The sequence below is a fragment of the Eptatretus burgeri genome, chromosome 8 (assembly GCF_056783735.1).
Source record: "Eptatretus burgeri isolate ZD-2024b chromosome 8, Ebu_testis_v1, whole genome shotgun sequence".
NCBI classification, from domain to species: Eukaryota; Metazoa; Chordata; class Myxini; order Myxiniformes; family Myxinidae; genus Eptatretus; species Eptatretus burgeri.
The window spans coordinates 27,166,720-27,181,068 of record NC_140968.1 but is presented as its reverse complement, the minus strand read 5'-3'; the positions used below and the strand labels follow the sequence as shown (position 1 = coordinate 27,181,068).

The 14,349-nt window shown below is 42.3% G+C and overlaps 1 protein-coding gene and 1 pseudogene across 6 annotated transcripts in view; one reads left to right on the top strand and one right to left on the bottom strand.

Annotated features, from left to right (window-relative positions):
- Nucleotides 1–11,537, bottom strand: part of LOC147021381 (E3 ubiquitin-protein ligase TRIM36-like) — a 33,045-nt gene extending 21,508 nt beyond the window's left edge. For 2 of the 6 annotated variants that reach the window (XM_085891280.1, XM_085891282.1), the window contains exon 1: nt 11,366–11,535. In XM_085891280.1, the coding sequence (XP_085747406.1) occupies nt 11,366–11,431 (66 nt within the window). In that variant the 5' untranslated portion in view covers nt 11,432–11,535. Of the gene's footprint in view, nt 1–7,088; nt 7,113–8,643; nt 8,757–11,365 lie in introns of those variants that run through there. The other 4 variants (XM_085891285.1, XM_085891281.1, XM_085891284.1 and 1 more) reach the window with 4 other exon arrangements.
- A 1,373-nt stretch (nt 11,538–12,910) lies between these two features.
- Nucleotides 12,911–14,148, top strand: LOC147021380 (uncharacterized; annotated as a pseudogene).
- Nucleotides 14,149–14,349: the final 201 nt, after the last annotated feature.

Sequence of the window (14,349 nt, the reverse complement as noted above, 5' to 3'; positions counted from 1 at the left end):
CTTGGACCATACCTAATCACCCCACCAAGTTTCGTCGAAATCCATCAAGGAGTTTTTCCGTAATACTGTTCACAAATAAACAAACAAACAAACAGAAAGGGGTGAAAACAGTAACCTCCGATCTTCGATGGCAGAGGTTAACTCGAGGGGGAGCACTCGGGAGAGTGCAAAACCGCCGCCAATACTGCTGGGTCACTCACGTGAACCTTATATCTTATTCATTAAATATGTCAACAGTGCTGACAGTTATAGTTATTTTCTAACATTTTTTTTGGGGGGGGGGGGGGTTGGAAATCACTTAAAGCATGTAGAAATGCAAAAAAAAAGAAATCAAAATTTTGTTGACAAAAAAGTTGCAAAAAATTTTCTCCAACAATTTTTTTTTGGGGGGGGGGTTGGAAATCACTTAAAACATATAGAAATGCAAAAAAAAGAAATCGAAATTTTGTTGGAAAAGAAGTTGCAAAATTTTTTTTCTCTAAATTTTTTTTTGGGGGGGTGGAAATCACTTAAAACATGTAGAAGTGCAAAAAAAAATTTTTCTCTAAATTTTTTTGGGGGGGGGACCAAGTCCAAAATCTAATGGCATGATCCTTGGACCATATCTAACCCCCCACCAAGTTTCGTCGAAATCCAACAAGGAGATTTTCCATAATACTGTTCACAAACAAACAGAAAGGGGTGAAAACAGTAACCTCCGATCTTCGATGGCGGAGGTTAAAAAAAAAATAAAAAATAAAAAATCAGCCCCCATGACCCCAACCCCTCTGGCCCGAATCCTAGGGGTCATATCAAAAATCCGAAAGTGTTGTGCACTTCCCATTACATATATCTACTATGTCCCAAAGTTTCAAGTTCCTATTTCAAATGGTGTAGGAGGAGTTACAGGGTAAGACGGACGGCGGAGACAATCACAATATTCCTGCTTTTCTTCGAAAGCTCGGGAATAAAAATAATAAGATTTCTCTCATCTTGGCATTTTTTTTCCTTTGGGGAGGGGAAGGGTGCAATTAGACTTATCCAAGTTACATAACCAGTGTATTACAAAGCACAAGCTGCACACGTTTTTACTTTATATGTAGCCCAGTTTATTTTTCTTTTTGGGAGCGATCAAGAAAACAACCTGTTGCCTATACACCACCCAAATAAGGGGATGTCGGCGGAACATGTTACACGCTTGAAAAAAAAGATCACCTGCAGGGCGGATACTCGGCTCATAGTAAAAGAGAAAAATTCAAGCAATGCCAGTCCCAAAAAAATCTCTGAAAAGACAAAAATTGCATTTCCATATGAAGCACCTGCTCAGGAGCACAAATTAAGGGACCGGCACAACGCCGCCTGATGCTGGCAGGACGCTTGTCCACCAAAACAGCGGAGAGCCATCGAGTCACGCTTCTTCAAAATGCATTTTCCAGTTGTGGAAGAAATTAACTCAATTTCCGCTCAGCTTCAGCATACAAAGAAGAATGTTTAATTCTGTACATTGACACATGGCAGAAAAGGGGAGAAGAAGAAAAAAAAGAACACCCTGAGCCAAAATCTTTTCTATCAAGTTGGGGGGGGGGGGTATGATTGAACAAGCAGGATAAAATAAATTGCTCATCTGCGAAAGAGCAACTCTTTCCATAGTTCAAAATCAAAACTAGAAGGGCACTCGGTGGAGCGCTTACCTCCGCCACGTGATGCCTGATCCACGAGAACATATCAGGCCCAATACATTTTTGAAATCATGCAATACAGTCCTATATCACTTTTAGCCCGATCTGTCAATGGTGAAGAATCACTTTAAAATTTTTAATAATCCTCGTATCCAGATTCGGATCTTCACCAAAATCGAATCAATTGGTCCTTGTGACACACCCAACCCATCCACCAAGTTTTGTCTGAATACGTGCTATACATCGTTTTTGACCCTATCTCTCAATGGTGAAGAATCACTTTAAAAAATAAAAATAAAATAAAAATAAAAAACCTCTAGTAGTCAGATCTTCAACAAAATCGAATATGTTCGTCCTCGTCACACACGCAACCTGTCCACAAAATTTCATCCGGATGTATCCACAACTTTGAGATATCCTGTGTACAGACAAACAAAGACAAAAAGGGGTGCGAACAACCTCCTTCACCTTTGATGGTGGAGGTAATAACCACTTTCTGCTGCGAGAAAAGGGTTGGGACAGAGTCTAAACAATATTGGTTCCAGTCGGCAAGGTCCACGTACAGCCAATCATAAAAGATCACAACAGTCCCTTTAGGATCGGAGGTACAAACAGTTACATATATCAAGGGAGTTAATCATTACTTCAGCACGTTCTCAGCGTTGATCAAGAACAACATTTAAAATCGAGTGCCGCTGCTCACAGAACCTCAGCAGCTTTTACAATGCCTCGACACACGCAAAGCCATGCATTACATTCATTAAAATTAGTGGAATAAGAAACATCTAAAGTTATGTTTAATCATGCACCAATTGATATACTTTAGCGTTCCGGGAACTTATGAAACATTTCCATGTTGTTACATATTGATTTATCATTTTTGATTAAAAAAACCAAGAGAAGGCAGATGTATGTTTTACAGAAAACAAATGTTCCAGACTACACGGATAATCATGTGTACAAGAGAATCCTCTCAACTGCAACATTTTACCAAAGTTCAAATAACATTTTATGAGTGACGAACAATGTCCTTATTCATTCATTCACACTTCAGGCTGGCAACACCAATTACAAATGCTTAAAGAGGAAATCTGACAGTCTTTCCATGGCTTGTCCTTCAAAAAGGTTTGTTTTTAAAAAAAAAACCTTCCAACAGAACAAATCCATTTAAAAGAGTAATACATGACTACAGCAAATGTGTTCAGCAATCCATGCCAGTGCGTGTCAGCAAAGGCATTGCACTGTACTCAAAAACATCTGCTTCGTCATTCCGCAGTTAAGGGAACCTAATTAAACGTTACGTCGACAAACGCTCCTCAAAAATATCTCTGAGTTTTGAAGAATGCAATGTCGAGGATAAAACATTTGATGAAAAAAAAATTGAATCGCCGTCAACCCAAACGACGACAGGAAGCAGCAGTTTTTTTTTTTAAATGACCAGTTTTTCAAAACAAATTCCATTTGTGAGATGATTGGTAAAAAAGTGAAAGGGCATCAAATTAATTTCCAATTGCAATAGAAAGGACAAAACAAGGGAGAAAATGGTTTAAGAGGTTAAAGCCTGGAAGAAGTAAAGAGTAAGCAAAAAATTAGTTATTAAGAAAAATGTTCAGGCAATCACACTACCTTTAAAAGCTGCAGACAAGTAGAATATTTACAATTCCTGAAATAAACAAAAACATTTGTACAATGCAGACCAACTAGATCGGCACTCGGTGGAGCACGCACCTGCACCGGGCTGAATAGTTTACGTTTTGTATCCCACTGATAGGTCAGATCTGCTTCCGAACATCAACCAATATTGAATCAATCAGTTTGTTCTTGTCACCGAACCAACTCATCCACAAAGGTGTCGTAACTAGTGCACAACTTTTTGAAATATCATGCTATACTTCAAATTTGGCAACATCTCTCAATGGAAAAGAATCACTCAATAAAAATAATAGTAACCAGGCACAACAAATCCCGCCCATTTGACGGTTATGAACGAAGAATGATTTTCACCTTTTCGTGACCTTTGACCAAATTGGACCCAAAAGCCAATGGGGTCGTCCGAGGTTCATTCCCCACCTGTGGATACAATTTGACAGTGTTTGAGCCAGCCGTTTTCCGGTAAAGTTGTATTTTCGTAACCATGTTTTAGTTTTAATGGAAAATTTGTAATTTTGACCGATGACCATGACCCCCAAAACTTCAGACCCTACCGATCTTCACAAATATGCATTTTTCACTATAGGAATGGGTAGGATTATAAGTGACAAATAGAATAAGGTTCACTATAAGCTTAGTTTGAAGTAAATCAGATCATTTTTGACAAAGTTATGAGCAAAAACTATTTTGACCTTTTCATGACCTTGACCTTTGATCCAATTGGACCCACAAGTTAATGGGGTCATCCAAGGTTCATTGCCCACCTGTGGATAAAATTTGATAGCGTTTGCTAAATCAGTTTTGCCGTAAAGTTGCTAGCAGACAAACAAACCGGACGATTACAATATCCCGCTCCCACCCTCCGGGGGGCGGGATAATAACAATTCTCGTATCCAGATCTTCCCCAAAGTAGAATCAATTAGTCATCGTCAGACACCCAACACGTCCAAGTGTGTCCGAATCCGTCCACAAATTGACGTCCTGCTCATAGACAAAGGCAAACAAACCAAACAGGTGAAAACAAACTCCGTCCACCTTCAGTGGCAGATGTTTAAAAAGAAAAAGGAAAAAGAAAAACAAATAAAAGGCACCAATTCAACTCATCCACATCTACTGTATCTGACCAACAAAAGGATTGCACAGCTTGTCACCAAAAACGAAAACCACATGATCAATATTGGCATTAAAGGGACAATCTCCAAGCAATTTGATACACGAGTTACTGCACAACAAGATGCAATTTCCAACAAATGTAAACGTCTTGTGCACAGACTATTGCTGTTGTACCTGCAGCACTCCAGGAAGTCTTACCATTCACAAACTTGAGGATCTGCCTTTTCCAGTCTGAAGACTCATGGCCAATAAGCTCAAGGCCTTGAACAGATTATCCAAGTGTGGGCTTGAAGCCATATTGTTGTGGACTGGGGTTCGGCGGCGATAAACGACCACTAGGTGGAGCAGTGGAGTCGTCTCCCACCGAACACCCGGAATTTAGGTCGTGACTCTAGGACAACTCCGAAAGGTCACTTAGAGGATCGTGGCCGCCAATATTTCGACGGCGTGAGGTAGGGTCCACTTGTACAATTTACCCAAGTACACACGCCATCCAACTACGGGGGAAACCACACCCTCGGCCGACTTTGTCCGAATTGAGTCGCTATCACCGACTCGGATCCGGCGTAACCGAGCGGAAGTAACCAAAGCCGCACCGGACCAAATAAACAATTTACGGCATGAACGGCTTTACTATTTCTCAATACGCACCCAATAGGAGAAAGCACAGAAAACGAGCTGGGACATTTAACAGGGGTTTATAACAATAACCGGGGAGGGGAAGCACAAAAAAAGAACAGAGTTATCACGAATAAGCAAATGTAATTTACAAGGAAAGGAAAACACTTATACAATTCTACTTACAGAAGACGATTTGTTAGTATAGATCTGAGGCGATGGAGGTTCCACCCACACCTTCAGCCAAATACATGCGGGCAATGGCGACCGGGTCGAGTGCGGGACGGTGGAGTTGTCATGGATGTAGTAGTAGTAAAAACCTAACTAAAAAAAAAAATAACTCTTGGCGCACACACAAAATTAACCCATTAGACATAGGGGGATTCTAACTATACACATTCTTATCGAAATATGTAATTAAGCTTAGGGACTGCCGTCTGTCTGTGTGCACAAGGCTTCCAAATTCGTAACACTTGGGGCATTCCATATCAAGTGTACACACCCTCCCGACACCAATACCTCATTTTCTCCCCATATCTTGGTCATTTATTCACTTGGGTGAAAAAAACTCAAAATACCAACTTTTAGACCCATGGGCCCATCGGGCTAATTGTAGGGACCCCCCAATCTTCCAGAGGCCGTATCACAGGTTGTGGTCGTCAAATTTGGCTGATCTTGGTATCAAAATGCTTGTAAAAGCGAGATCTTTCGAATCGCGTAAAGTAAAATCACTCCAAAACAGTAATTAAAAGTTATAGTTTGGGATGCCCTTTGACCTTGGGCCCCCGCTCCCCAGCCGAACCGATGGTCCCGATTTTTTTCGTGCGAGAATACCCCTTCATATACTCCAACACCTCAGCATAAATTAAAATGGGATCTCAATGGGTTCACGCAGAGCAAAGATTTATGTTGGGGGACTCGGTTGCTGGACACAATACATAGCACAATATTTGAACACAAGATTTCCAATACACTATATTGTACATAAATTTTCCACATGCACATGCATTTAGCCCGAGAATCAGGTATTGCATGGCAAAGGTATGCACTCTACCGAATGCCCTTCTAGTTCAAGTAATTTTAGGGACAGGAATTCAAGTTGTGCTCTTGCTTCAGCGAGACACGGTGACCGTTCTGTTGGAATACTGAGAACATTCTCCATATGGAATACAGGCACTCTCATATATATATATATATATATATATATATATATATATATATATATATATATATATATATATATATATATATATATATATATATATATATTATACATACATACATACATACATACATACACACCACAGCTTATCGTGTCACAACACTTCAATACCTCAAGTTGAAGAATTGAATCCTATAACGTTCCAACATCTCCACAATCCCACAGTGCCTTCAGAAAGTATCCACACCTTGACTTTTTCACGTTACAGCCTGAATTTAAAATGCACTAAATTTAGTTTTGTCACCAATCTACACAAAATACCCCGTAATGACGACATGAAAACATGTTTAGAAATTTTGTTTATCAAAATGAAAAACTAAAATGTGTTGCGTCAATCGGTATTCAACCCCTTTGCGACGACGCGCCAAATTGAGCTCAGGTGCATCCTATTCCCTTTGATCATCCTCAAGATGTCGACAACTTAATTGGAGTCCACCTGTGGCCAAATCAATTGATTGGACAGGATTTAGAAAGAAACATACCTTTCTATATAAGGTCCCACAGTTGACAGTACATGTCAGAGCAGAAACTCCACCATGAAGTCCAAGGAACTGTCCACAGAACTCTGAGATAAAATTATGAGGTGGTAGTTATGGATCTGGGGAAGGATATAAAACAATTTCGAGAGTGTTGAAAGTTCCCAAGAGCACAGTGAGCTCCATCATTTGAAAATTGAAAGAATATGGAACCACCCAGACTCTTCCTCGAGCAGGCGGGCCAACCAAACTGAGCAACTGGACAAGAACCTTGGTCAGGGAGGTGACCAAGAACACAATGACCACCCTGACATAACTACAGAGTTCCTTGGCCGAGATGGTATAACCTACCAGAAGGACAACAGTCTCTGCAGCACTTCAGACATCAAGGCTTTATGGAAAAATTGGCCAAAGGGAAGCCACTCCTGAGAAAAAGAAAAAAAAAGGCATATGACAGTACGCCTCGAGTTTGCAAAATGGCACGTGAAAGAGTTTGATGCTAAATATTCTGTAGTCTGACGAGACGAAAATTTAAATCTGATTGCAAAGTTATACATCTGGCAAACAGCGAGCACAGCTCATCACCCATCAAACACAATCCCTGCAGTAAAGCATTGTGGTGGAATCATCATGCTATGGAGATGCTCTTCAGTGGCAGGGACTGGGAGACTCGCAAGGATAGAACACACAATGAATGGAGACTAATACAGATAAATCCTTGAGGAGAACCTGCTTCAGAGTGCAAAAAGACCTGAGACTGTGGCGAAGACTTGCGTTCCAACAGGACAATGACCCAACAACACTGGAATGGCTTTAGAACAAGACCGGTACATTCCAGTGAAAATAAATTGACCGATACACCTCCGAGAGGAGACCAGCCTTGATGTATAAAGAACCTCATTGTAGTTTTTGGTGAACCCTAATAACCAAATAAAAAGGTTAGAGCATTTAGAAAAGAACCACAAATAGAACCAATCCAAGTACTGGATTCACTTTTCAAACAAACCAGGGATCAATCATCGGCGAGTAGTCTTCCAAGAGAAAGGGAGAGTCTACATTACAGCCACATGAGTACAGACCATTGTTCAATGCAATACATCCTCCGAGAGAAAAAAAAAAGGGACGACGACAACACCAAATCAAACTTGGTCTACCTGTATCAAAACGACAACACTCCATCAACAAGCTCGACGGTCATTCGGAGCACGTCATGCTTGGCCCATCGATACCAAAGGTATTAATAAAACATCAGGATCAGCAAGACCGTCCTTTTTGCGGCCAGGTCTTCAAAAGTGGTACATGACAACACAAGGTTTAAAATACAGTTCAGAACAAGAATGGCACTAAGTGGAGTGCATACCTCCACCAGGTCGAACAGTTTGTTTTGTATCCCACCGATAGGCTGGATCTGCATCCAAACCTCACAAAAATCTAATCAGGTTGTCGTCGTCAACCACCCAACTCGTCCAAGACTCTGAGATCATGCTACATGTTCTTTTTGGTCCCCATATCTCAAGGGATGAAGAATCACTTAAATCATCAGATCAAGATGTTCACAAAAATCTGACAAATTTGTCCCAGTCACACACACCCAACCTGTCAACTTTTTGATACTGTATGTTCTGCCAACAGACAAACAGATAGACATGAAAACACAAGCTCTGTCCACCTTTGGTGGTGGGGGTAACAAGAGTTAGTCATTACTCAATGGAATTTGTAAAAATAAAAGAACACTAGGTTATAAACGGTGCATGCAAGACGAGTCAACAAGTCATCAATCGACGCCAAACAATCTTCAGTCCGTGGAAAGTTTCAAATCCAAACGGTTCAAACGAACATGAACACAAGAACAGATTTATCATTCCATTCATGTACAAACTCAGAGCCTAGCACTGTGCAAACATACTCAAAAAGGTGGTGACGCAGACGGAACGATCCCGCCAAGAGCACTACCGTACGTGTGACGCGTGCCCGTTATGCCACCCTTAAAATATCTCCATCGACACTGTAGTGAAAGAGGTCAACCTCAAGACTGACACACACACACACACACACACACACACACACACACACACACACACACACACACACACACACCACTCACCCATCTTGAACATTTGACATCTATGTCCACGCTCTTTACTATTCTCATGGACAAAAGTTGAAAACTTGTCCAAATTATTTATTTTATTTCTTTCCCCCCAATGTATTCCAGTGTTGGGAGGTTTTCATGGCTCAAGGTGGAACTACTGCTGCTTGTCTATTAAAGATCATATTTGATAACCCAAGGAAAATGCATTTCACACACTTTCAAGCATCCCCATTACTCTTACAGACGGCAATAGGCACAAACTTAGTTTGAAAACGAGGTGGGAATCAGACCGACAAACACTGTGCACACAGTGTCAATTTCCAGCCTCATGAGCTCGGGAACATGAGCCCCCCAATGCCCCCACCCCTCCCCGAGGGAACTGATACATTTTTAAAGAAGGCCCATTGTTCCTTAAAGGCCATAAAGACGAGTAGAGAGGTGAGCACCAGATTTGTGACACAATCACTCTTCTCACCAGATTCCATCAACCAGAAATGAAAAAATGAACAAATATCGAACAATACGCTTAAAAACGGTTCCCACGTGTACTCTAGCGACCAGTGAAGACATCTATAACCAAACTACCTGGAGTACCTGACATTTTGAAATCAATTTTTGAACCCCCCCCCCCCAAAAAAAAATTTTTGTGGGGTCTAAAACACATACACTGCGAAAGGCATTGTGGATAAAGGGGGGGGGAATTGGATTTTTTGCTTAACACACTCAACACTAACTGAATCAATGAAAGTTTGATGAAGATCTGTTTGACCATGTGACAAAAAAAAATAAAAAAATGGCAACAGACAGTATAGATTGGGATAGCAATCCATCCATTGGGAGCACACTCTGTGCAGACAGCGTGACCACTCCTTGGCTTTTTTCACAAAATCTTGGATATTCGTTGTTCACCTTGGTTTTCTATTATCATTGCTTTTCCAAAACCTTGTGAATTCTTGGCTTTTTTCATTGGCTCACCTTGACATTTATGAAAATGAGGAGTGGTCACACTGTAGTACAGAGCGTTGGTGCAACCTAAGCAGTCTCCTTGGCTGTTAGACACAATCCTGGACGGGTCACCACTCTGACACAGGATACCAGCAAGCTGGCACTCACTTTGCCGACCTCAGAAGGATGACAGGCAGTCAACCCCACCTGGTATTAATTCAACAGCTGAGTGGGAATTGAACTCAGGACCCTAGGATCCAAAGCCAACATCCGGCATATGAGCAAGATATATATATATATATATATATATATATATATATATATATATATATATATATATATATATATATATATATATATATATATATATATATATATATACTCTGGTGTAATTATTAAATTACATGGGGATGGGGGAGGATATGAAAGGTGCATTAGTTTTGAAATTCACAACAAAACCTCATGAACACACAACCAAGAGATAAGAATATATAAATATATAAATAACTTTAACGAGTCAGATTTAAACATATACATACAAAACAGAGAGAGGGGGCTAACCAGACATGTAGACCACACCAATTGGTGAACATATTATAAACAACACAATCACCAAATAAATAAAATAAAGTTTGCTCGACTTCAAAATACCTGCTCTTACAAACAGGCACTGGTAGTGTGCAAAACACTAACACACCTGTAGTCACGTGAGCAGATGCTAAAAACTTTAAGACCCATGGACTGACTGTTGGTGTAAGGAACTGAAAAAAGAATGTTGGGGAAACGATATGGAGTTTCCCCAATTTATTCCCACACACACAAACACAAACACCCACTCGAGGAGAACTCAAACCCACAACAAACAAATACATAAAAAAAAAGTTTAAACTCCGATGGAGCAAACGACTGCATCCCGAGGGAGAACAGATCCAGGTGTCCAGGTGTCCAGGTATCCAGTCACACCTGCACTGCACTCCTTCTCATCCCGACACAACACAATTGAACAAGTTCAGTAAGAACCAAACAAACCCAATTGGATTTGAACACAAAGAGAACAAAGCACTGCCCCTGGCACCAGGTACACTCTTCCCACAATGCTCGGGCTTGGGGACTTCCAGGTAAATAGCCAGGTGTTCACACCTGTTTAAATCACCCCCCACACCATCAATGAAAAACCGTCGTCACAATACATTACATGTTTAGGTAAAAATCGAAAACCAAAATAATCGGGTGAGACCTGACGTCACACACACACACACACACACACACACACACACACACACACACACACACACACACACACACACACACACACACACACACACACACACACACACACACACACACACACACACACACACACACACACACACACACACACACCAATGTGCAGGTAACACAGGTGCGCTGCGATCGATCACCTTTCAAAGCAAACACCTATCGTGACCGAGGAACATATAATCCACGAATGACGTCACAGGTAGAGGAGAAAAAATAAAACCTCACTTTCAAGTTTAAACTCGAGTTACAATGTCAGAGTGTGGGTTGGAATCCCGTCGGGAAACCGAAATCGCACATCAACACCGCCCACCTCGCTATCATTCCGAAGGTCCAGCTCCGACACCGACTGGTCGCTTAGCTCGCTCAGGTCCGACATCTCTCCGTACTTAGCCGCTTGGTGTCCGTGTCCGGCACCTGCGCCGCGCTTCTTACCGATGCCACGCGTCCTCGAGCTTCCTTAACTTTTATGCCTCGCACTACGCATGCGCGGTACTTCCCCCCCCTCGCTGTAACTCCGCCCACAACGCCCGTCGCTCCGCCCACAACGCTCGTCGCTCCGCCCACGCTCGTCGCTCCGCCCACAACGCCCGTCGCTCCGCCCACAACGCTCGTCGCTCCGCCCACAACGCCCGTCGCTCCGCCCACAACGCTTGTCGCTCCGCCCACAACGCTCGTCGCTCACGCCCTCAACGCTCGTCGCTCCGCCCACAACGCTCGTCGCTCCGCCCACAACGCTCGTCGCTCCGCCCCGTCTGAGCCTGAGGTGCAGGTATGCTTTCATCGTCACCACATGGAAAGAGTGTTTTTTCCTTTCCCTGTGGTTTGTAAATCGGTTAAAGTGAGTTGTTTGGAGATTTCGATTCGGGGATCTTTAAGGAATCGCACCGGGAGAGTGGTTCGTGAGGAAAGTGAGACGGCAGGCTTATTCGACGGGTAATTTTACTTCAACTTTGACACAAGAACAGAGGAGAATTACCAATAACTGAGAGAATCTATCGAGGAGGTGAGGAAGGGCTTCACAGAAGATCCAGGTTGGAATGGGAGGAGGTAAAGGTAATGTTAGATCTCAGCTCGGTAATCTAAGAGGAGATAAAGCTCCGGGTCCACATGATATACACCCGGGAGTGTTGATGGAGGTGATTGTGTCCGGAGTGCTGTTGGTGGGGGTCTTGTTAAGGGGGGTTGTGTGGTTGATGTTGTGTGTTTTTAACCAAGCCCATGCCCCCTCCCCTGAGGGGAAGAAAAGGGGGGAAAAAATACAAAAAAATACAAAATAGATAAATAAATAAATAATATTTTAATTTTTTTTTTAACAAAACAAACAAAACAAAAAAATTCTTCCATTAATTAAAAACATTTATTTATTTATTTATTTGCATTTTCTTCCTTCGATCCTGTGTGGATGGGTTGGTGTGGTGTTCGCGCAGGCACGATGGGCTGAATGGCCTCTACCTGTGTTGAGATCTTCGAGTCGTTTAGTTCGAGCCCCTCCTAACCGTTGAATTAACACCAGGTGGGTTGACTTGGCCTGTCATCCTTCCGTGGTCGGCAAAATGATTACCAGCTTTTTGGAAACAGGGGGCACTGCATCGGCAGCATAGCCACACTCCCAGCAAAGCAGGGACAAGCGGACGCAGGCAGGGACGGACGGACACAGGGACGGATGGACAGACGCAGGCAGGCACGCCAAGACCGAGCTCCTTTTGCATTGCAGATTGAGAACTTGAGGCCACTGAATCAGATATGTTTCACTGCAACACTACAAGTACATAAAGTATGAGCTATATATAATGCTTCATCTAACATAATCACAAAATGACAATGTACTTGTATATTCAGTTTGTGACCGCACGACATGGAGCTGGACTTGACTCGCTGCATCATTTTCCAGCAAGTCACCTCTGGGCCATTGAAATGCCTGTTGCAGAAGCCTGGTACAAGTCGTCATGATAAGACAGATACCTCCACATCATTACTGACAAATGTGCAACGCTTCCGGGACATTGATGCACTCCCCACTAAACTCGATTTTGGGTGTGATGAAAGTGCTGACAATTTTGCAATTCATTGTGAATCTTGGCACCTGCCATTTGAAATGTAAAAACTCTAAGCCGATGAAAGCAAAGAAGATGATAGAACACAACGCATGTGACTGAAGATAAAAGGCCCAGCAAGCACCAGGCACTGAACATTCAAAAGAGTTTCTTCTCTGAGAAACAGAATGAGGAAGGTGATATCCATCAGGTTTCAACTTTTGATGCTGACACCAATCTGTGGGCCATGATCGCAGAGCTACAGGACAGCCACCTTATTGCGAGAATTGATCGAGGGGATCGGTCTAATTGAAGTCCAATCAGAATGTCGGACCAGGAACCAGAAAACACAAATGAGAAAGTGAATGAGTCTCGAGTACTTGTCGAGCTGACGAGCTACATTGAGAAAGCTGCAGACTCTGCAACTCTCCTCTTCAAGCTGTCAGAACTCCGCTCCCTCGATGGAAATCAACTTGAGGACCAAGGTATCAAGAAACTAGTCAACGTCTAGGTATCAAGAAACTAGTCAAACCCTAGGTATCAAGAAACTAGTCAACCCCAAGGTATCAAGAAACTAGTCAACTTGTAGATATCAAGATACTAGTCAACTCCTTGGTATCAAGAAATGAGTCAACAAGACCAGGCTGAAGGATCATTTGTTTGAACATTTCTCAGAGGCACAAGAACGGTATGATGGGAGAAACACTGTTCTTGTTTTCAAAGGAATGAGAAACATATTAATGGAAGCTCTGAAAAAACGAGATTTATCTGAAGATATTGTTATTGTGGTCAAAGGTGCGATGATAATCAGAAAAGACATCTTCAGCCATGAAGGCTTCAAGTTCACTGGCTGCTTCCCATCACAATGACAAGAAGACTCGCTACTCTCAAGTCTATCATCTCCCTGATCTTGAATGGCACCAGCTTGAAAAACCATGACAGACATGAATCCCTAGTTTGTCTCACCATTGACCAGGCGATTGTCTACAACACAAAGAAAAAAGCATCCAGTTCTGATGTGAAAACTGAGCTGTTCGGGTTATGGTGAGGGTTCTGGAGCATGAGCCACCTCGTGGGTGGGGGGCGGGGGGGTCAGACTTCTTCCCATCGACAATACCCTCAATAGCCATGGAATAACTAGAAGTAAGAAACTCATCCAGCAATTATACCATATGGGTATCAGCATTTCATATGACAGGGATATAGAGCCTGAAGACTGGATCGTCACTTCTGTCTGTAAGCACTTTGAATAAAATATGGG